Source organism: Loxodonta africana, chromosome 13 (assembly GCF_030014295.1).
Source record: "Loxodonta africana isolate mLoxAfr1 chromosome 13, mLoxAfr1.hap2, whole genome shotgun sequence".
NCBI classification, from domain to species: Eukaryota; Metazoa; Chordata; class Mammalia; order Proboscidea; family Elephantidae; genus Loxodonta; species Loxodonta africana.
Window position 1 is genome coordinate 23,205,076 of NC_087354.1, and position 24,287 is coordinate 23,229,362.

Sequence of the window (24,287 nt, forward strand, 5' to 3'; positions counted from 1 at the left end):
GGGAGTGACTTACCCAAAGGCATATAGACCAGGGAACTGCAAAACTGAGACTTGAACCTCAATGTCTGGACTCCCCATTTATGGTTCTGCCTGCCACACCTTAAAACTGAACTTCTAATAATAAACTAACCCTTAAGTGTTTTTTTTTTGTTTGCTTTTGGAAACAGGCCAAGAAAGGAAGGACTCTTTCCAAGTTGGTTGGCGGAGCCATGTTTCTCTGCTTGCCCCGCCTCCTTGTTTGTAAAGGCCGTGCCTTGAGTACTGACTGGGAAACCTGTTTCTGACCATCTGCTGAAAGGTCCTTTGAGTAAACAAACCCTCTGGCTCCAGGATCACATTTCAGAGTAAAAGCATTTTGAACTTCTCTGTTTTGTTAAAAACATGTGTTTTGGTTAAAAACAAAAGGTGCTTTGTCTCTTCCAAAAAAAAAAAAAAAAATTTTTATTTTTATTGCCGCAAGTATATATATATATATATCACAAAACATTTTCCATTTCAGCATTTTTTACATGTACAATCCAGTGACATTAATTACATTGATCACCCATCACCACCATCAGTTTCCAAATTTTTTCTATCACCCGTAACAGAAACTCGGTGCTCCCTAAGCAGTGACTTCCTTCTGCCCCCCCCAAACTTCTCCGACCTTGCCTATTCCTGTGGAGCGTGACAGGGAAATTTACTGAAAGATTATCATTTGCTGTCTGTATTAGTAGTTCCTAGAGCTGGGCTGCCAAAGGGTAACTTTGAACAACAGAAGTTTATTCTCTCCCAGTTCTGGAGGCCGAAACTCTAAAATCCAGGTATTGGCAGGGCTGTGCTCCCTCTGAAGGCTCTAGGGAAGAACTGGTTCCAAGCCTCACTCCAGCTGCTGGTGGGTGCCAGCGGTCCTTGGTATTCTTTGGGTTGTAGCTCCCTCACTCCGATTTCTGCCTTCCCCTTCGCATGGTTGTCTTCCTTCTGTGTATCTCTGTCTTTTTGCTTCTTTTGAGGACACCAATCATTGAATTAGAGCCCATCCTATTCCAATATGACCTCATCTTGATTTGATTACAGTTGCAAAGACCCTATTCCCAAATAAGGTCACATTCACAGGTACCAGGAGTTAAGTCTTCACCATATCTTTTTGGAGGACACAATTCAACCCACCAGACCATATTTTCCTTAGGGCCACCTGGGTTAATGGGATCCTGCACCAGAAAAGAAACAAGTGTAGCAAGGGGGCTGTGCTGTTGAGACTGGGATGGCAATACCTTCCCCTTCTCTGTGTCCTGAATCTTCTTCTTCAGGGAGAAGCGCTGAGATTGGACGTTCTCACGTGTTTTTGTCCTACCCGCCCCCATCCCTACGTCCCTCTGTGTTGTTGTTGTTGTGTGCCATCGAGTCGATTTTTGACTCATAGCCACCCCGTGTGACAGAGTAGAACTGCCCAGTACAATTCCTAGGCTGTAATCTTTGTGCCAGCAGGTCACCAGGTCTTTATGCTGTGGAGCTGCTGGGTCGGTTTGAACTGCCAACCCTTCAGTTATCCGCCAAGTGCTTAACTGTTGCATCACCTGTATAGACAGCTGAGAAAACAAGCTCCGTAAGCAGAAACACTGGGTCATGAACCCAACTCTGACCTTAAACCTGGGCTTTTTCTAGGTGCTGTGTCCTCAAGCTGTGTGCGTCTCTGGGTGAGATGGGGCCTCGGTCCACAGGCTGACCCCTTGTCTTAGTCATCTAGCGCTGCTATAACAGAAATACAAGTGGATGGCTTTAACAAAGAGAAATTTACTTCTTCACAGTAAAGTAGGCTAAAAGTCCAAATTCAGGGTGTCAGCTCCAGTGGAAGGCTTTCTTTTTCTGTCGGCTCTGGAGGAAGGTCCTTGTCCTCAATTTTCCCCTGGTAAGGAGCTTTTCAGGTGCAGGGACCCCGGGTCCAAAGGACGCGCTCTGTTCCTGGTACTGCTTTTTTGGTGATATGAGGTCCCCAACTCTCTGCTTGCTTCCCTTTACTTTTATCTCTTTAGAGATAAAAGGTAGTACAGGCCACACCCCAGGGAAACTCCCTTTACCTTGGTGGTGCGGAGTGGGGGTACGGAGTGGGCTTGCAGTTAGGAGTGAGTAGAGAATAGCAAGGAATAGCAAGGAAGGCCTCCAGGTCTTGCCTCTTGGCAAGCATGATAGAGTTCAAGGTGACCTGCCAGGGAGGTCAGTGCTGGGGCAGCCCTTGGCCCTCTTGAGCAAAACAGGGAGGATATGCACTTACGATGCCCTTTGATTTGAGGTTTCTAAATGAACTCCAGAGTCTATGCTCTTAAGCGTCATGCCCTCCTGCCTTCATGTCACATTTAAAGCAACGAGTGGCTGTAACACTGCCACTGTTGCCGACCACGGAGGCGTGGCAGCAGACCACGGGGTGTAGAGTGCAAGCCTGCTAGTCTCCAGGTTGCCTTAGGTCAAACTCCAGCTCTGCCACTTCTTAGCTATATGGCCGTGGCAAGTTAACCTCTCTGATCCTCAGCTTCCTCAGTCATAAGAGAAGGATAACAGCATGTGCCTTAAAAAACAAAAAACCAGTCACTATTGAGCTGACCCCATCTCATGGTGACCCATGTGTGTCAGAGTAGAACTGTGTTCCATGGGCCTCTCAGCGGTTGACTTTGCAGAAGCAGATTGCCTGGCCTTTCTTCCGAGGTGCCTCTGGGTGGACTTGAACCACCAACCTTTTGATGAGCAGCTGAGCACATTAACTGTTTGCACCACCCAGGCACTCCATGTACCTTTTAGGGTTATCTGTAAGTTAACAGGAGGCCTGGTAGTACAGTGGTTAAGTGCTTGGCTGATAACCGAAAGGGAGAAATATGTGACAGTCTGCCTCCGTAAGGATTACAGCCTTGGAAACCCTATGGGACAGCTCTGCTCTGTGCTAGAGGATCGCTGTGAGTCAGAATCGACTCGAGGACAGTGCGTTTTTGGTTTGTAAGCTTCATGTGAGATCATGCATGCAGATTGCTTAGTCGGCCCCTAGGAAGCACTCAACTACTATGGGGCATTATTCATATAAAAAGGCACGTTATAGCATCCCCATTCAGAGAAGAGAGAGTGCGGACTCAGGGAGGATCTTTAGGCTTGGAGCGCCCTCTGTTTTCCCTTTATCTCATGCTCTCCCTGAGGCAGGGAGGCATTTCTCTCTGATCCCAGTAGACTCAGGCTCCAGGATCCGATGGTCTGCTGGAAGCGCTGACTGACTCTGCTCATCTGTTCCCTGCTTCTGAGTGGCACACAGCGAGTGCAGGAAGGGCAGGCCTATTCATTTGAGAAAAATGTGCAAAGATCCCCTCACCCCGCTCCACCTGACTCCTTTGTACAGGGCTCTCGTTAGTGCAGCTGGATTTTTCCATCCCTTGCTAGGCGTCTTCTCCAGGGTAACTCTGCTTAGAACGTTCCTGAGTGTCTTTGAACTTCTCAAACATCTCAGTTTTCTCTTGTTCACATGCCCAGCGGCGAAACAGCATAAATTGCTTTTCTTTTGTGAAGGGTGTTGTGTCTCAGAGAGTTGATTGTTTGAGGTGTAATTTCTTCAGCTCATAACGTCAAACCTGCCATTGGAAGCATGCATGAGGGCCCTGGCTAATGGCCTTTACCATGATTGCAGGGTTTCAAATTATTTTCTGGAGTCATGTGTTTGGAAAGGCTGGCCAGCCTTGATAGGCATTGAAGCATTGTAGGCCCCAGCAGTGTAGAAGTTAGTGTTTATTTCCAGCTTCTTCCCTGGGTAAGTGTTTTTAAGTGCTTATCTGTCAGTTTGTCCTACTGTGGTGGCTTGCGTGTTGCTATGATGCTAGAAACTATGCCAGACTAGATGCTAGAAGCTTCCAGACTAAAATCGGCTGGGAAGAAGGGCCTGGCGATCTACTGTGAGAATCAGCCAATGAAAACCTTACGGATAACAACAGAACATTGTCTGATATAGTTCTGGAAGATGAGCCTGTAGGCCGAAAGCACTACACGATAGCCGCAACAATGGACTCGAGCATTCCAATGATCATGAAGATGGCACAGGAGTGGGCCATGTTTTGTTGTTAGACGTAAGGTCACCACGAGTCAGAGCTGACACCGGAGCAATTCACAATGTCAATGACTTTAGCCCAATCAGTTAGTGATAAGATCATAAGATTCTATAAACAATCAGGAAGAAGGAAGATGATTTCCTAGGTGTGATGGAGATTTACTCCCATGAGGCTGAGCTGAAGTCGGAGCCTCTGGAACCTTCCCCCAGAGTCAGCAGTCAGTTCCTGCCTCAGGGCCAATGACTGACTGAAACTTCATGCTAAAAGTGTACAAGGAGGTTGACCAATCAGATTTTGCGTTTTCCAGGCTTCATGATACCCGAAAACGAAACTCCTCACAACTGGACCAGTAAGCAACATCATGATAAAAGGAGAAAAGATTGAAGTTGTCAAGGGTTTCGTTTTACTAGGATCAATGCCTATGAAAGCACTAGCCAAGACATCAAATGACATATTGCGTTGGGCAAATCTGCTGCAAAAGAGCTCTTTCAATCCTTAAAAAGCAAAGATGTCGCTTTGAGGACTAAGGTGCACCTGACCCAAGCCATGGTATTTTCAGTCGTCTCATACACATGCGAAAGCTAGGCAATGAGTCAGGAAGACCAAAGAAGAATTGACGCCTTTGAATTCTGCTGTTGTTGGAGAATATTGACTACACTATGGACTGCCAAAAGAACGAACAAATCTGTCTCGGGAGAAGTTCAGCCAGACTGCTCCTTAGAAGCGATAATGGCGACACTTTGTCTCACTTACTTTGGACGTGCTATCAGGAGGGACCAGTCCCTGGAGAAGGACATCATGCTTGGTAAATTAGAGGGTCATCGAAAGTGAGGAAGACCCTCAATGAGATGGATTGACACATTGGCTGCAACAACGGGCTCAAGCGTAACAAAGATTGTGAGGATGGCGTAGGACTGGGCAGTGTTTTTTTGTATCATACATAGGGTCGCTGTGGATCGGAACCAACTCGGTGGCACCTAACGACAACAGCAATGATGTACAAAAAAGAGTTACAAACACATCCAACTCCTTGACCTGAAACCATCTGGACATCGGACTGTTGACATGTCCATAGGAGGTTCCTAAGGCCCTCAGGCTCATGGGACATCGCCTTTTCTAACGCCCTTTGTGCTTGTTCAGGTGTGTCCTGGTAGTGGGCATCCCAGACACAGGGCATGGTAATCAGAGGGGCAAGCCCTGCTCCTTTTCAAAGCCAAGCGCCCTCTCCAAATGGCAGTGTATTATCTGAGCGGGACGTGGGGCTGTTTTCCTGCGAAAGCTGTGGGGCACATCAGGGGTTTGACCCTAGTCACCATGGCTTGAGAATGGGTGTGATTTGTGGCTTTGTCTTGGATTGCTTATGGCATTTAGAGCCATTTCTGGACTGAAATTCCCCCCATGCAATACTGAAGATGGCATTGGTCAGGGATTGTAGGTGGAGTCCTTGGGTAGCGCAAATGGTTAAGCACTCGATTACTAGCCAGAAGGTTGGTGGTTCGAACCCACCCAGAGGCGCTTCGGAAGACAGGCCTGGTGATGTACTTCTGAAAGGTCACAGCCTTGAAAACCCTATGGAACAGTTCTACTGTGCACCCACGGGGCCTCCACGAGTTGGAATCAACTCGATGACAACAGGGCAGAAGGCAAAGATTTATTTTACTCCTTTGGTGGGAGGTAGAGAGAAGAATCTGTTAAGCGAATGTGGGCCCAATGGTGTTTATAAGGTTAACATTTAAGTACCCATTTAAAGCTTGTTTCCAAAACAATGCTGTCTTAGGGCCATTGGCTAGGTGACACTGGCCATACCCTCTTGGTTTAGCCTCTTACCACTAGGCTTGGCTTTGTCACTGTGCTTCATCCTATGCTCAGGACCCAAGCAGACTCATACCTGTACTAATGTGTGCGTGTATGTGTGTGTGTGTACCTGTGATGAAAGCGGGGAGGAAAAAGTACTTTTTGAGGAGGGTTGGGGATCATCGAACCCTCAATCTTGCCTCTACCTGTCCCTCAAAGTCTTACCCATTTTCTCTACCCAAAAAGAACCCCGAAGAGCATGCAGTACAGGCCATATAGGCAGTATAGTTTGCTATATGTCAGACAGCCACTGAGGTTTTTTTTTTTAAATGACACTTTGGTACATCAGATTTTTGGTAAGTCACACTACATGGGACAAAGCAAGTTGCTATTGCTAAGACATTTTTAGGAAGTCTGAAGGGGGGACTTCTGTTTTCACTCATTTTGCAAATTTATTGAAGAGTTTCTCTGTGCTGGGGACAAGGGAATCTCGAGTGTGTCCTTGATGTGGTCTGTACCCGGGAACAGCTTACAGTCTGCGGGAAGAATGTTTAGAGAATATGATCCTTCCGTGTTCCCATTTATGATTTTTTGGGGGTGACTAGTTTCTCATATAAATTTATATATTTAAATTTATATTTATAAAAAGTTGTTGTTGGGTGCCATCGAGTCGGTTCCAACTTACAGGGACCCCGTGTACAACGAACGAATCACTGCCCAGTCCTGCGTCATCCTCACAGTTGTTGTTATGCTTGAGCCCATTGTTGTAGCCATAGTGTTAATCCGTCTCGTTTCGGTTTGGGTTTTTGTTTGTTTTATAAAAATATAAGCATATTAAAAAAAAAGAGGGATACCAGAGAATACAAAGCATTTGGGAAGAAGTTCAAGGTAGTGGAGAAATAAAAGCAACAGTAGTTGTAATGTGAGCAGCATTCCCGGGTGGTATCATAAACTTTCAGCCTTGCTCTGATAAATATTGCATTCTTAGTGCAGAGCTATGTACGCCCATGACTAAGGCAGCCTACCTCAGCACCTCCCCTGTGACCCATAGTGACCCTCTGCTATCCCGAAGGTAAAAGTTGATTGTCATAACTCCCTATCCTCAGAAATCCTCGTGATGAAAATATTGACTCATTTTTACAAGTCTTTGCCATACAAAAGAGAACACACACATTTAACTTCTATTTGAGTGGCACCAGCAATTTGTGCTATCCTACTAACCTGAAGGTTGGTGTTTCAAACCCACCTCATGGCACCGTGGAGGAAAGTCCAGGTGATCTGCTTCCATAACGATTACAGCCAAGAAAACTCTATGGAGCAGTTCTGCTCTGTAACATGTGGGGCTGCCATGAGTCAGAATTGACTCGATGGCAACAGGTTTGGGGTTTTTTCTGGTTTCTTGTTATTACTAAGAGTGAAACCTAACTTGTGCTGAGCGCCTGTTGTGTACAGGCTTGTTAAGTGCATCATCTCAGATTCCCCTTGCCTGTGAGGGACAGTCCTATTATCATCCCATCTTATTTATTTATTATTTTAAAGAGAAACATGAAATACTTATTGAGGAGTACCCCGTACACCCCAGAATTACACAGGGCTGGTGACACTGATGAATGTTCAGTGGCGGCACAGAGAGATGGCGAGATTTGAATGTACAAAATACTGATTGCTCGATGATTCCCACCAGCTTGTTTCCTGCAGTTGCTTGCAACATGGGGCGAGAGGAAAATAACACATAAAAATTTGTAGGCTACGTCGCATGCAAAATGGGGCGGGCGATGGGCTAAATGAATGAGGTGTCTCCTTCTTCCATTCATAAATGTGAGAGCTGCTTAATGAAGTCATCTGTTTGAAACCAGGACCGTGACTATAGCATGCCATTATTAAAAATGCCAGGATTTTCAGTTCAACTTTCACACTAGCCATTCTATTTGGTTTTCATTTAAGATCTCAAGGGCAGTGCCACCCACTAGGATTTTTCTCTATAACAGTATTCAAAGTGTATAAAATAGAGATCCCTTAAGTAAATCAGAGGAAAAGATTGCCCAATTTGAAACGACTTAATGCTATTTAAGGTTTCAAAGTTTCTCTGTAAATGAGTGCCTTAGAGACTATATTAAATTTCATTTACTCCCCTGAACGTTATCGTCACATTTTCTTTATTGCTTAGCATCGGATTTTAATTTTATATTGTTATTGTTAGCTGCCTTCGTGTTGATCCCTGACACACGGTGACTCAATGTACAACAGAACTGAACGATGCCGTCCTGCACCACTGCCACAATCGGTTGTAAATTGGACCATTGTGATCCATAGGGTTTTCATTTGATTTTTGAAAGTAGATCACCGGGCCTTTCTTGCTAGTCCATCTTAGCCTGGAAGCTCCGCTGAAACCTGTTCAGCATCGTAGCGGTAGCCAAGTCTCCACCGACAGATGGGTGGTGGCTACGCGTGAGGTGCATTGGCCAGAATTAAATCCAGGTCTCCTTCGTGGAAGGTCAGAATTCTACCACTGAACCATCAATGCTTCGTTACTTTTTTCTTTCTAAATTTTACTTATTTTGTTGTTTATTCCATTTTATTGATGAGGAAGCTGAGACATTGGGAGATTAATGAGCTCGTCCATGATCCCACAGGTAGAGTGAACCAGGCTCTGACTCAGAGCCAACCAGGCTGGCACACAGAGCAGCAGTCTCAACACCAGGTTGTGCTGGCTGTGCTGGGGGGCAGTGACCCCTACAACACGACACGGCCAGGGCAGGGGTCGGGGGACAAGGTGAGCCGTGCAAGTGCAGACCTCGATACTACCCTCATTTAGCGTTTTGATGTTCCGTTCGTCATAGATTTTTTATTTCCATTAATTTTGACTTTTAAAAATATTGCCAAACCCATTGTGGTTGAGCCTAATTCTGACTCATAGTGACCCTATAGGACAGGGCAGAATTGCCCTGTAGGGTTTCCAAGGCTGTAAATCTTTACAGAAGCAGACTGTCATATCTTTCTCCCACAGAGCAGCTGGTGGGCTTGAACCGCGAACCTTTCAGTTAGCAGCCGAGTGCTTAACCACTGCCCGACCAGGGCTCCAAAAATATTGCATTGAGATATTACTTGTCTTGATTACTGAGTATCTTTGCCCCAGGGAAGGTGTAATCATGTCTGTTGCGTGCGTGAAGATCACAAAGGCTTAGTGTAGTCAGCACCTTGCCTGTGGTCCCATGGCTGGTATTAACCAGGTCGGTCTCCTGTGAGAAGCCTCGGTTGCTGAGCAAAGGTAGCAGCGTGGCTTACCTTCAGTGGGGTCCTCAAACTCAGATGGGAGGAAGGGACCCTAACTCAGCACTGGCCGCCTGTGCCAGGTCCTCCCTGGCGAGGGCTGGGGCTGGCCCCTTCTCTCCAAGCTGTATTCTCATGACTGGGCTTCTCCTCTTCCAGGTCGGGAAAGAGGTTAAAGAAGACCCGGAAATATGACATTATCACCACTCCAGCTGAGCGGGTGGAAATGGCCCCGCTGAATGAAGAGGATGATGAAGATGAAGACTCCACAGTATTTGATATCAAATACAGGTATGGGGTAGGCTTATGGGCGGGGGGCTGATGGGATGGCTCACCTTTGCAGACACCACCAGGCCAGGTGTGTTGTCCTTGTGTTCTGGTTCTTTGGTTAAGTGCTCAGCCTTGGGGGGTTCCGCGGATGGAAGGGATCTGCTCTGACCCCTTCCTAGAAATGCACTGCAGCCAGAAGCCAGCAGAGAGGCGCTTATTCCCAACTTTCCCCAACCTGACAGCACTTAGAAGTCAGATTTACAGGACGAAAAGTGGGACTGAAGTTCAGATAATGAGGCTGTCACGCACTGGCTCTGGGGGAATCTCAGCCAAGTGGCCGCATGCCTGTCACATAACGCGCACAGAAACGGAACTTGGAGCCTTGCAGAAGTCGACAGCTGAGGGCTTATGGGGGACTTCTGCTTGGAGTGAAAATCACTGATGGGCTCCAAAGACAGGTGTGTTTCCTAAAAATAGTCTGTAGCAGAGTCAGAATGACTTTGTGGCTTCAGGATTGTGGTGTGGGTTTTCGGATCCTTTTGGGATGTACTTTGAATATGTTGATTCTACAGTGTAAGAACTGGGGTGAGTGTAATGTAGAGATCAGGGCTTGAAGACCCAGAGAGTGGGGACGTTGCTTGTCTAAGGTCCCAGCTGGTTAGCAGCAACCTACCCAAGCCCATTGCCTTTGAGTTGATTCTGATTCATGTGCCCCTTGTGTTACAGAGTGGAACTGCTCCACAGGAGCGGTTCAAGTCTACCAGCTGCTCCTTGGCAACCCTATGGGGCAGTTCTACACTGTCGTATAGGGTTGCTGTGAGTTGGAATTGACTCAAGGGCCACAGGTTTGGAAGCCCTGGTGGCATAGTGGTTAAGTGCTAACCAAGGGGTGGGCAACTTGAATCCGCCAGGCGCCCCTTGGAAACTCTGTGGGGCAGTTCTATTGTGTCCCCTGGGGTTGCTATGAGTTGGAATCGACTCAGTGGCCCTGGGTTTGGTTTTGGTTAGTCTTTATAGAAGCAGATCACCGTATGGCACCGCTGGGTGGGTTCAAACTGCCAACTTTTAGGTTAGTAGTTGAGAGCAAACTATTTGTGCCACCCAGGGACCTTAGTTAGTATCAAGGGTGGGACAGAAATCCAGGCTGTTTCCAATCCTGAGCTTTTCCTACTTTTCTGCTGCCTGTCCACACCTGGTAAGGCAAGCCCTCTTTTCTGTACCTCCCTGACTTGTTCCTCCTCAGCACTGCCTTGACTCTATTCTTGGCTGTTTGCTCTTCTAGATAAATCAACTTGTCAGATGCAACAAAACAACTCTTGCGATTCTGATTGGAACCGCTGTGACTGTGTAGATCAGTTTAGGGAGAGTCAACACTGGGCTGTGCAGTCAGTTTGCATTTGGCCACTAATGAAAAGATTGGTGGTTCAAGTTCACACAGCAGTGCCTTGGAAGAAAGGCCTGGTGATCTACCTCTGAAAGGTTATACCACTGAAAACCCTGTGGAGCTCAGATCTACTCTGAGTTGGAATCAACTTGATTGTGATGTTTTGTTTTGTTTTTTTTCTTAACACAGTTATGATGTTGGAAAAAGATCTCTGATGGCACAGTGGTTAAGTGCTTGGCAACTAACTGAAAGGTCGGTGGTGTGAACCCACCCAGAGGCTCTGCAGGAAAGACCTGGTGATGTGGGTCCATACAGATTACAGGCAAGAAAACTCCATGGGGCAGTTCTACTCTGTCATACGGGGTCGCTATGAGTCAGAATTGACTTAACAGCCCCTAATGACAACAACATGATGTGGGATCTTCCAGTCCATGAACTTGGAATGGCTTTACATTTATTTAGTATTTTTAAAATGTCTTTCAGTATCTTTAATCATTTCTCCATAAATGTTTTGTAAATTTTTTAAAGATATATTCCAGGTGTTTTATATTTTGATATCTTTTTCAAAATATCATTTTCTAACTTTTGTTTATGGCATCTAGAAATGCAGTTGACTGTTTAAAGTACTGGTTTTGTATCCAGCACCTTTGCTAAATTCTAGTAATGTAAATGCTGGTTCTTTTGGGATTTCTATGTATATGTAGGAAACCCTGGTAGCATAGTGGTTAAGAGCTACAGCTGCTAACCAAAAGGTCCGTGATTCAAATCTACCAGGCGCTCCTTGGAAACTGTATGGGGCAGTTCTACGCTGTCCTATAGGGTCGCTATGAGTCAGAGTCGACTCAACGGCAACGGGTTTGGTTTTTTTTTTTTTTAATGTATATATGTAATCTGAGACTAAAAAGAGCTTTTATTCCCCTCAGTCCTTTAACACTTTATTTTAGTCTTTTTGTACTCTTGGCCTCTAAGCCATTGTTAAATAGAAGTAGTGATAATAGGCACTCTGTCTTGTTCTTGATTTTAAAGGTGTACTTTCAGCATTTGACAGCCAAGAGTTGGGTTTGCTGTAGGGTTTTGTTAGATTTTTTTTTTTTTCCAGGAAGTTTCCTTCTATTCATGGTGTGCTAAGAGTTTCGTTTTGTTTTTTTTTAAATCATATAGTTAGTTGTCATGGACTCGTGGAGACCTTAGGTATAACAGAGCGCAGTGTAGCCTGGTTCTATGCCATCCTCGTGATCATTGGTATGTTTGAGTCCATTGTTGTGGTTTTATGTCAGCCTGTTTCACTGAAGGTTTCCCTTGTTTTTGCTGACCCTCAACTTTACCAAACATGATGTCCTTTTCTAGCTACTGGTCTTAACTGGTGATGTGTTCAGGGTGAGCAAGTTGAAGTCTCGCCATTCTTGTTTCTAAGGAGGGTCATGGTTGTATTCCTTCTAAGGTTGATTTGTTCGTTCTTTTGGCAGTCCATGGTATATTCATGAATAATGTCAGATTTTATTAAGTGCTTTTCTAGCTCTGTTCAGAAGATCATATTTTTCCCTTTAACCTATAAGGTGATACATTTGTATTTATTGATTTTCTAATGTTAGACCAACTTTGCATGCCTGGAATAGAACCAGTGTGGTCACCTTATCTTTTTATACCCATTGTTATATTCAGTTTGCTAATATTTTCTTTAGGACTTCCCTGTCTCCAGTAATGACTAAAATTGGCCTATCATTTTTCTATTTTGTAATATCCTTGTCAGCCTTTGGTAACAGTTTTATCAGCCTCATAAAATGAATTGGGGCATATTCTTTATTTTCCTTTTCTCTGGAATAGTTTGCATTAGATTGGAATTATTTGTCCTTTAAATGTTTGGTAGAACTTGCTAAAACAGACTGGGCCTGATGCTTTCCTTATGTGAAAAATCTTTTAAAACTATTGATGTTCACTTTTTTTTTTTAAATAATTATGTGACTTTTTAGGCTTTCTCTATTTCTTCTTGGGTCAGTTTTGATGGGTTATATCTTCCTAGGATTTTGTTCATCTTATCCAAGTTTTCAAATGTATTGGCCTAAAGTTGTTCATAACATTTCTCTTATTATCTTTTAATCTTGGCAACATGTGCAGTCACGGTCCCTTCATCATTTTTAATATTGCTTATTTTTGCCTTTTTTCCCCTTAGTAAATCTTACCAGAAGCTTGTTAATTTTATTAGTCTACACAAAGAACCAGACTTTGGCTTGTTTAATTCTCTCCATTATTATTTTCAATTTTACAGATTTCTGTGTTCTTTCCTTAATCTTTTGTTTTTCTAACATCGTATATTCACGCTTTTAGCTCGTTCATTTCCAACCTTCTCTTCTGGTATAAGTGTTTATTCTCTAACTTCATCTACTTTTACTGTCTCCTACCAACTTTCATTATGATTGTCAGGTACTCTGTGTTTGTTTTGAAGAACTGAATTTCCAGTAGCAATTAGGAGCCCCAGTGGCACGGTGGTTAAGCACTTGACTGTGGTCTGAACTCACGAGCCGCTCTGCAGGAGACAGATGTGGCAGTCTGCTTCTGTAAAGATTTACAGGCTAGAAAACCTTATGGGGCATATGTAAGTATTGCTATGAGTCGATTTGACTTGATGGCCATGGGTTTTTTCATAGTGGAAGTTGGTGCTGTTAGTGGTTGAGATAAAGTCAGGACGTATGTAAACCTGGAGGTGAGGCATTCCGTACAGGAACACCCTGATTCTTAGGCACAGAAAACCCGAACATTTAGAAATAGCTTTTCTTGTTACAGCTGTAAGGTATGCCCTAGAAACTACAGATAAGGAAGAGGGAAATCAAAATTACGTATCATCTCACTACTTAGCAGTAGCCACTAGAGTCTGCACGAGTACTTATCTGTGGAATTTTTTTTTTTTTTTTAATAAGGGTCCTTGTTATACATGCTGTCCTGTAGCTCTTTTCTCCATTTGAACAGCATATTCAAATAACTTTTCAGGTCCATAAGTAAGGAGGAACAAGAATGTTAAGGACAATTTTATGTTCAGATTAGTGTTTTTGAGAACTTCCCGCTCTGTACAGTGATAACAGTGACAACGCAGATGCTGTTTTTTCCTATTTAGATACAGCTCATCTACATTTTTGTTTCCTCTGGGAAACAGACTAGATTTGAATCGGATGTGGCTGGACTGTGACCTAGGGTTATTTCGTGTTTGAGTGGAAAGAGGAAAATCGTGTTTTGGGCACCAGGGCTGTAACCTGCCTCTTGTTATCACGCCTGTGATTCTCTGATAATGTCTCGTGACTTAGAGGCTGTACCTATCAGTCAGGCTCTTTTTCCAGCCAGGGAGGAAATTTAGAGAAAGGAGAAGATGGGAAGGGCTAGGCTTTTGTTGACAGCCTTCTTTTTATGATCCTATCCAACAGGGATGTTTTAATATCTGTGAGACAAGCCCTCCAGTATTTAGGGCCAGATGTGAATTAAAAGAAAAGAAGAAAAGAAGTCTGTAGAAATGAGTTTCCAACTCTGTACTTAAAAAGGCTAATTAGAAGGGAGAAATGATGGCTAAATGGAGTGCAGAGAACCCTGGGGTTTTGAAATGATTCCATGTTTCAAAAGGCGTTTGAATTTTTGTTCTATTTGTTCTGAGCTTGGTTGGCCTAGCGTGCAGTTTGTGGCTGATGTTTTGGGCCTCAGCATATCCTTGGTTTATTATGGGAGACTTTTGTTATACCCTCTAGGCGTTTCCCAAGGCGAGGCAGATGCCAGCACTTCCGTTTATCTGGCAGGCGGCACTGGCAGCTGTGACAAGTGCAGCCCAAAGGGACGCTGCTGGAAATAGAGCCACTCCTGCCAGCCCTGCCTCCTGCACTGGGAGGGACGGCTGTGTTCTGGGTTTCTTATGTTTGGAAAAGATGTGGCCCTGTGGGGTTGTGGACATGCAGTTTAGAAATGCCTGCCTCCCATCCTGTTGTGGATAGAGCTTCCTGCGGGAATATAATTAGAAACCCATGAGATTTCTGCTGCAACGCTGGGGACTATGCCTGGTGTCTTGTGTTTGGAACAAGGGGCATTCCAAGGCTGTTTGCAACAAGAGGCCCCTGAAGGGTAGGCTGGGAGTAGGAGAAAACAGACCTCGCTTGCTTATCCTAAACTCAGGCACAGGTCAGAGTCACCCATTTGAACCCTGTGGCAGCTGCTAAACACAGGGCATTGGGGACGTTGATGGTTCAGTGGTTGAATTCTTGACCCAGGTTCCATTTCCAGCCAGTGAGTGCACCTCATGCACAGCCGCCACCCTTCTGTCGGTGGAACCTTGTGTGTTGCTGTGATGCTGAACAGGTTTCAGCAGAGCTTCCAGACTAAGATGGACTAGGAAGAAAGGCCTGGCGATCTACTTCTGAAAATCAGCCAATGAAACCCTATGGATCATAATGACCCAGTCACAGCCAATCATGGGGATGGCGCAGGATTTTGTTCCATTGTCCATGGGGTCACCAGGAGTTGGAGCCACCTTGAAGGCAGCTAATGATAACAGCAACAAACACAAGGCAGTGACTTCTTGAGGCTGCTTCTTTTTACTAAGGACCTATGAATGGTTGGGCTAGGAGGGCCCTTCTGCCCACCCCGTGCTTCACACGGGTTCTGAGTGGTTGACTTGTTAGGAGCATCGGCGTGTGGACTGCTCCATGAGCAGTGGATGTGCGGACATTGGGTGTCATGCGCTTCTGAGGGCTGGAAGGAATCAGAGAGGAGCTGGTGACCAGCAGGCACCCCATGGATGCTGGGACATGCTATCTGCACGTGGGGCAGCATCGGAAGTCTTCCTCTGCTAGTGTGAACAAAGATCCACCAGCCCTTTTCCTTGTAAGATGCATAACATCTGTGCTAACAGGGGCATCTCATGTCACATTATGGGTTCTTTGAAAAGCACTATTGGCAATATTGGACAGTTCTCAGTTAAAGTATCATGTTCTAAGTTGTTGTTGTTGGGTGCCATCAAGTCGATTTTTGACTCTTAGTGACCCCAAATGACAGTAGAACTGTCCTGTAGGGTTTTCTAGGCTATAATCTTTATGGGAGCAGGTTGCCAGGTCTTTTCTCCTGTGGAGCGGCTGAGCAGATTCAAACTGCCAACTTTTGGTTGGCAGCCGAGCGCTTAACTGTTGTGCCACCAGGACTCCTTTGTTCTAAGCTAGGGCACCTTGAAACTTTTATGTCTATGAAGATAGAGCATATGTGAACAGGAATTTGTGTGGCCAGAAAAACTTACTGCTAATTTAATCTGATTTATTTAGTTTCTTGCTTCTTTAGGGCTGCATAGTAATCAGCAAATAATTAAAAACAGCAGAGATAATCCTAACTAGCAATGCTTTTGCAAAAGCAAGTTGCTTTTCACATTTGGCAGGCCTGCTGTAGTCTGCTTTGGTTCATATCAGGGCTTTGAGTTGGTTCCAGTCGGTTTACCTATGGCCTCTGGAAACAAGGGCAGCGTATGTGTTGCATAGCAACCAAATCTCTTACACATCGGCTTTTGACCTGAGTAGGAAACAGGCAGCTTTGAATGTGTGCCCATTCTCCATAATCCTGCTAGTAGTCCAATTTCCTGCATTAGGTTCCTGAAAGTTTCCTGGTGTGGGAGACTGGATTATTGGCAGAACTGTGGAGAGTGACATACGTTCAAAATTGCGCGGTTGGCTGCCATCTTTGAGCAGGGCACTGCTGCCTGTTTCCTTCCCATTTTTCTCCACTGCTGTTGAGTCGATTCCGACTCATAACGACCCTATAAGACAGAGTCGAACTGTCCTACAGGATTTCCAAGGCTATATTTACAGAAGCAGGCTGCTCCATCTTTCTTCTGCGGAGCGGCTGGTGGGTTCTAACCACTGACCTTTTGGTTAACAGCTGAGCACTTTAACCACTTCGCCGGATATGGGCAAGAGATTTGGTTGCTGTGCGTGCAGTCAGTTCGCTGCCCTTGTTTTCTCTGGCCGTGACTGAACCATTTAGAACAGGTTTGAAGCCCTGGTTCATAGGTGCGTCTCTTCTGGTGTAGTGCCTGGGAATCAGATCTTGTCATTCTGACCCCATTCTTGGTTTGGTTTTTGAAAGCTACGCCACTCTTTGTCCATCTCCCAACCCTGCCTCCCCAACCTCAGTATTGAACTGGCAGCCTGTTCCAGCGGAAGGCCTGGTTGTGAAATCAGACCTGGTCTTAACATTTGAGGCCCTTAGTCTCTTTCTCTGTGTGATGTGGGTGTTTGGGTTCCATGCGTGTCAGTCACTGGAGGTGGCCACCCATCCCCCGACCCAGAGAAGGTGGCAGTTGGATCCTTTAAAAGAGAAGGCTTTTCACCTGGCTGCTGTGGATTTACGTTTTTCTTCCTCTAGTACGTTGAGTAGGATACCTTTGTGGTCAACGTGAGAATGCATATCCTTATCTGTTTCTTTTTAAAAGTTTTTATTTGGAAATAACTTCAAACTTGGAAAACATTGCAAACATTAATACAGTACAGGAAATGCCCTTATGCCCTTTACCCAGATTTTCCTATTGTTACATTTTATCCCATGTTTTATGATGACTCTGCATGTGTTGTGTGTGTGCACAATTTTTTCTGAACCATTTGAGGGTAAGTTACATATATTGTAAATGCCTTAGTGTATTTCCTAAGAACAGAATATCCATGTTTTTAAATAAATAATTCTGTTGTATGATATTTATATTGGGGTATTATAGTATTATTTTATAAATTCTATTAAATCCTCATTTTTTTGTGTGATTATATGATGCCCATGACCAAGCACCTGTAAATGATGGTGGCAGCTCTCTCTTCTTGGATTTTGCCCTCTAAGTTCCTATAGATGATGTCTCAAATGGATTCAGTGAAAACATGTTTCTTGCACCCTCTACGTTGTCTGACACTGCTCATTTCTGGGCTTGTAAAGGTGAGCAAGCTCAGACAAGGGCCTTGCTCAAAAAGAGCTCCCAGTCTAAGCAAGAGACAGACGCTAATCAGCTAGTGAGAAAGACCAGGGGTTGGGAAACTACAGCCCACAGGTCAAGTCTGTCCACTGCCTGTTCTGTAAGACCTGCGAGCCGAGAATGATTCTTACATTTCTTTAATGGTTAAAAAAGAACCAAAAGAAGAAAAAATATTTCATGATACATAAATATTTCATGATACATGATTCAAGTTTCAGTGTCCACAAATAAAGTTTTATTGGCACACAGCCATGCCCAATCATGAATGTATTGCCTGTGGCTACTTTCACTCCGTAGTGGTGGGATTGAGTAGTTGCCATGGAGACTGTGTGGCCCACGGAGCATAAAATACTCTCTGGCCCTTTATAAGAGGTCCCTGGGTGGTGCAAATGGTTTGAGCTCACCTACTAACTTAAAGGTTGGTGGTTTGAACCCACCCAGTGGCACCGGGGAGGAAAGGGCTGGCAATCTGCTTCTATAAAGAGTGTTGTTTCTGGGTGCTGTCGAGTCAATTTTGACTCATTGAGGGACCCAATGTGACAAAGTAGACCTGCGCCATAGAGTTTTCTTGATTGTAATCCTTATGGAAGCAGATTGCCAGGTCTTTCTCCTGCAGAGCTACTGGGTGGGTTCGAACGGCCAACCTTTCGGTTAGCAGCCGAGCACTAAACTGTTGAACCACCAGGGCTCTTTCTGTAAAGATTATAGCTGAGAAAACCCTATGGAGCAGTTTTATTTTGTAACACATGGGATCACCATGAATTGGAATTGACTGGATGGCAACGGGACTGGCCGTTTACAGTGTTTGCCGACCCCAGGCATAAACACCTGTAGAAGGGCTAGGAAGGAGAGAGACAAAGGGAAAAGAGGCTGTGTCCTAGGGAGTTTGTGGGGGGAGTCAGGTACTGAAGGAAGGGAAAGAGCTCTCTGGGGAAGTGATGGAGGGAGGGAGTGTGGAATTTTCTTTAAAAAAATTTTTTTTTTATTGTGCTGTAAGTGCAAGTTTACAATTCAAGAGTTTCTCATACAAAAACTTACGCACACATTGTTATGTGACCCTAGTCGCTTTCTCTACAATATGACAGCACACTGCTTCTCTCCACCCTGTGATACCTGTGTCCATTCAACCAGCTCCTGTCCCCCTCTGCCTTCTCTTTTCACCTCCAGACAGAAGCTGCGCACATAGTCTTACGTGTCTACTTGAGCTAAGAAGCTCACGACTCACGAGTATCATTTTATGTCTTATAGTCTAGTCTAATCTTTGTCTGAACAGTTGGCTTTGGGAATGGTTTTAGTTTGGGGCTAACAGAGAGTCCAGGGGCCATGTCCTCTGGGGTCCCTCCAGTCTCAGTCAGGGGGTGTGGGATTTTCAAAGGCTGAGAAGATGGCTTTCGGGGCAGGAACACAAGAGGAGGGGAGAAGAGAGCGGCTGGTGAAGGGACAGCAGCACATGTGTGTATGTGTATGTTCTCACAGTGTGGCTGCAGAATGGAGACTGTTAGAGAGGGGCCCAAATGGGGGAGGGGCTTTGCCAGAAGGCACTGACTCTTGTTCTTCCTTTTCTTTTAGGTAAAACCTTATTCCCAACCTGTTGGCATGCTGTGGAAAGCTGGCCAGCCGCAGCCTGGGGTGTGAAGGACCTGGAAGCTGTCTCGTCCATCCGAGGTGTTGAGACCAAAACAAACTATTTATAGAACTCTGGCACCATAGCGTGCACGACCTTCTGCTCAGAATGCCACCGTGGGGCTTCTTGTTTCCAAATCACCACACCAGAGGCACCTCAGCCACCCTTGGGACGTCTCTTCCAAATGCCACTCCTCCTTCTCCCTCTTTGAAGAGGCATTTGCCTTGCTAAGGGGTGAAGGGTAGAAACGTTTTTTTTTTTTTTTTTAAATAAGCAAGTATTGACGAAAGTAAAACAGAACAGGAGGATCAAGAACCTAAAAAAAACCTGTGGGATATTCAGCTGTACAATTAGGGTTTTGGTACTCTGCTCTCCTGGGTCCAGGTTATGGACGTGTGGCCAGTAGTGGTCTGTTGGCTTGGTCAAGTTCTGGCCTTATTTTCATGACGGCTGTGTGAAATGTCAGAGTGAGAGTGGTCAGAGCTGGTCAGTCCCTACCGGAAGTGTACCCATGTTTGTGGCTCCTTTTCTTTCTTTTGTTTTAAAGGGTTTAGCAGACTTAGGCATGACTAGTTCACAAAGAATTTTGAGTATCAGGGAAAAAAGTATGTATGTGTGTGTGTGTGTATGTGTGGTTTGTGTGTGCATGTGTGTTTTTATGTGTATATGCATGTGTGTGTTTGTCTATGTATGTGCATACGCATGTTTGTGGGTATGTGTGTGTATGGATATATGTGTATGTTTGCATGTGTGTGTATATATATGTGTGTATATACACACACACACACACACACACACAGAGATACAGTAATTTCTCTTTCTTTGAAGGGAAAGGAAAGTGCTAGGTGACTTTTCATTGGTGTCATCCTTTGTGCTCTTTTGTATTTTTCTGCCCTGACCCAATTCTTAGAGATATAACTTTAAAAAAATCAGGGTAATAATTTAAATGGATGGGGATTTGGTTGGCTGGAAGAAGCAAGCATGCTGTTAAGGACTCGAGTTAAATTTCATCTAGGCCAGGCTAGACCAGAGACCTTCTGACCCTGGAGACTGCTTGTCACTGTGGGAAGACCCCTTGGCAGGTGTGGGCCGAGGTTCTGGTGGGTGGCTTATTGAGGAGCTAGGGAAGTGAGGACTTGATTGTGACAATTCCCTGAGATCTGTTGGCTTCTGGAAGCAGGGGGCCCTAGGCTGGCTTCTCAGGTGGATAAAGGCTTTTAGCTGTCTTCCCAGGGTTGAGGTTATTTGCGCTTCTGTTTAAAGTCTATTAGCAACTCCTTTCAGGCGCTGGACTTCTGTTCTCTCTGGAAAGGTGTTTTGTTTTTATTTGGTCCCTCTTTTCTTCTCTGGAGCTGCTCCAGGGTTTGTATGTTCCCCTCTTTATTGTCTTACCCCTTGGCTTTGGGTGAAAACTCCAGCCTTTTCCGATAGCTCCTATTTTCAGCTTCTTCAGTTTCCGGAGAAGGGCTATGGTGGTGGGAGTACGTGGGAGGGGCTGTCAGTGTTGTGGGGTCCCCCGCTTCCCGAGGCCCATCGGGGCACTCTGTGGCCCTAGCCTCTTCAGAAGGCACGCTGGCCTCTGCAGAAAAGGGGAGAACCCTCGGCAAGAGCCCTTCTGTGAATAGCTCTTCCTGCTGCAGGGGGTGGACACCTGGCACCTGCTGCTCCGCTGCTATTTTGATTTCACTTCTTTTGTTGACTTTTCTTCTTTCTCCCCGTTTGCCAGAGGGGTGGGGCTGGAAGCAATGGCTGTGGCTGCTTTCTCTGCCCCCTCCACAGTGTACTCACTGGCCCATGTGGTGGCCGAGAGGAGCCCGGGCCACTCAGTCTTCACCTTCTGAACCTTCCAACTGGAACGCTGGCTCGCAGGAGTGTTTTTGACAACTGCAGCGGAAGCACCCGTGGACAAGCTGGATTCTTCTGCCTTCTGTATAAGGCCCCATCTGCCAGGTGCTGGCCGCTGTCCTGTCAGAAGTGGCCCCTAAGAGTGACCTTCTCGGTGGAACTTCAGCACAGGAGGTTACTAAATAAAAACACTTTAGACCTGAATGACGTATGCATTTGGCTTGGTATTTTCTGAGTTGAGGGCCGACGAGGTGCCCCTGAAGGGATGAGCAAGGGAGGCCCAAGGCTTTAGGGAAGGGCTGGACGGGGGGTGGGGCTCTCTGAGAAGTGCCTGGGTCCTGGTGGTTTAGAGGAAATGGTGCAGAGTTGGAGGGGTGGGGGGGGGGGAGGGCATAACACTTTTCCATATACTTTTGTAGGCTCATCTGATCATTTTCTGGAAGCTGCTGTTTCAATGAGAAAAATAAGTTTTTTTTTTCCAGTTGCCATCGAATTGGTTCTGACTCGTGGTGACCTCATGTGTGTCAGAGTAGAACCGTGCTCCACAGGGTTTTCAGTGGTTGGTTTTTCAGAAGTAGATCACCAGGCATTTCTTCTGGGGTGCCTCTGGGTGAACTCGTACCATTCATTTAGCAGCCGAGCATGTTAACTGTTTGCACCACCCAGGGGCTCCTCAGTTGGAAAATACTGAGCCCTAATTGCTTATGGAGAATCTTGGGGGTATCTTCAAAGAATCTTGGGGGTATCTCCGAAGATATAGAACCAATTGAGTCAAAAACTGCTGGCTTGCTAATGGCTAATACCTGGCTTGGCTTTAGCTTTCTGGAAGTGAGAGCAGGATAAGTCCAGAAGTGCTTTCTAAACGTGAAGGCCCGTGTGTGTGTGTGTGTGTGTGTGTGTGTGTGTGTATACACACCTATGTAAGAGCCAGAAGACAGAGCTTGTTTGCTCCCGTTATAGCATGGTGTCCTTGATGGTTATCAAGAAGCTGGTCTACTGTGTTCTTCCATGAGCAGCTTCCCCTGCTCTTAAGCTTCTCTCTCGCTTATCAGTAGGCGAAGTCCTCCAGGGTGGCTGCTTCCCCAAGCTGCCCCACCTCAAGGCAGAGCGTTGGATGATTGTACAACTTGCTTTTTTATTTTGGAGGATTCAGTTGGGGATCAAGCCCCACCCATCCTGCCCCCTTCTGCTCAGAGGAAACACTAGTCCACCAGTGCCCTAAACTGGCTGGTGAGACTTGAGACTTAGCAACTGAAGCCATTGCAAGAGATGGGCACACCTGGGCGACCACTTCCTGGGTTATATTACCTGCAACAGTAAAGGGGATCTTGACTCTGCAAAGAAGAGACTGATAGAAAAGGGTCCTGTGACCACACCACATCAAAGTGAAACCCATGTGAAATTGTTCACTACAGATTAGTAAGCACAAGTAAGCCCGTGCTTACCTTGCTTATTGGCTAACCCGCACCTGCAAGTCCCAGCTGAGACTTCCTCAGCCCCCCTCATTCCCTGCACAACCCTTCCTGGAGCAGCATCACAACTTTGCAAGTCGGATACCTCTTACTTTTTACTACTGACAGCTTCCTGGGGCTACTGTGGGATACCTGGTTGCAGACTTTTCTTATGCAAATTACTGTTTTTTTTTATCCCTTGAAGGCGAGGGCTTTGGAAGCTTTGAGGGCCTGGAGGCGTTTACTTTAGCACGTCCAGTGCAGAAAAGGTCTGTCCCAGTAAGGCCTCTAGGATGCTCTCACCCAGACAGGTGGAAGCCAGCGCTTACCTCCAGCCCTGTGGTGCTGGAATTTCGAAACCTTCCTGTGGTTTTTATCAGAGATTTTAAGAGCACTTAATGTGGATTCTATGTAGCACACAGCTTGTGAAAACAGGGTTTTGCACGTTCTTGGGAACCAGATCAGCATCAGCGGTCCAGGTGGTTGTCATGAGCCACCCCTGGCATTCTGAGTTTTTGGTCCCCATAGTACCTGGGTGTGGCTACTTGTAAAGGTGCTTCAACATCTGCTGTTATTTTGTGTTAGGTCTTCTTGGGGTTTTGCTGGCTTAATTGCAAGCTCCATTTTCCTTCGGGGATTTTTTGTTGTGTTCTTTTGTCTATTGTGGTAAAATAGAAAAAAAAAAACAAACAAACAATTTGAATCATTGAATTTTTTTTTTTTTGGTGGTAAATATGAGAGTCAGAATTGACTTGACGGCCATGGGTTTGGTATAAAAATTTTCGCCATTTCAACATTTTATATATGTACAATTCAGTGACATTACGTCCATTGTGTTGTGCAGCCTTCGCCACTATCTCTTTCCCAGTTTTTCTATTTTCTATCGTCCTCGCTGAGCTTCTGTTTTAAAAAAAAAAAAGCCATTGCCGTTGAGTTGATTCCAACTCATAGCAACCCTATAGGTCGGAGTAGAACTGCCCCACAGAGTTTCCAAGGACTGCCTGGTGGATTTGAACTGCTGACCCTTTGGTTGGCAGCCATAACTCTTAACCACTACACCACCAAGGTCTCCATTAAGGGGATGGGTTTTTTGAAGAGCTGAGTTGATACGCCCAGGAACACCACGAGCTCTTCTGTGTCTGCTGGCAAAGCATGTGGTGTACTCTCTAGGGTTTACATGTTGACCAGAGTGAGGCGTCATGCTCAGATAAGTGTGCGAATGAATTATCACTGGAGTCTAGAGGAAAACTGGACAGTGCTGAGTGGGGAGAAAGAAGAATCGGGATCCAGGCAGATCCGTGTGTGATCCCCGGTCTTGCTGCTTACAAGCTATGTGGTCTTGGACCTGTTCCTTGGCCTCCCCGAGACTCACTTTTCTTATCTGTAACATGGGGGTGAGTTTACTTCTTTTGGTTATTGTGATCATTGAAAGGTATAATTCAGCAGAGTACTAAAAAAAACAAACCAGCTATTGAAAACCCGGCTTTGGAGCACAGTTCTACCCTGACACATGTGAGGTCACCATGAGTTGGAACTGACTCGAAGACAGCTGGTTTACTGGGGCTTTTGCATACATGTCCTTATTTAGTCCTTAAGTCCTTTAGGTAGGTGTCTCTATTCCTGG

General features: G+C 45.5%; 1 protein-coding gene across 1 annotated transcript in view; it reads left to right on the plus strand.

Moving 5' to 3' along the window:
* The window catches only part of FAM174B (family with sequence similarity 174 member B), a 45,660-nt gene extending 24,244 nt beyond the window's left edge, over window positions 1-21,416 (plus strand). Inside the window, exons 2-3 of the mRNA XM_010593848.3 lie at window positions 9,279-9,410; window positions 19,313-21,416. Of these exons, the coding sequence (XP_010592150.2) occupies window positions 9,279-9,410; window positions 19,313-19,316 (136 nt within the window). The 3' untranslated portion in view covers window positions 19,317-21,416. The remainder of the gene's footprint in view (window positions 1-9,278; window positions 9,411-19,312) is intronic.
* The last annotated feature ends 2,871 nt before the right edge of the window (window positions 21,417-24,287 follow it).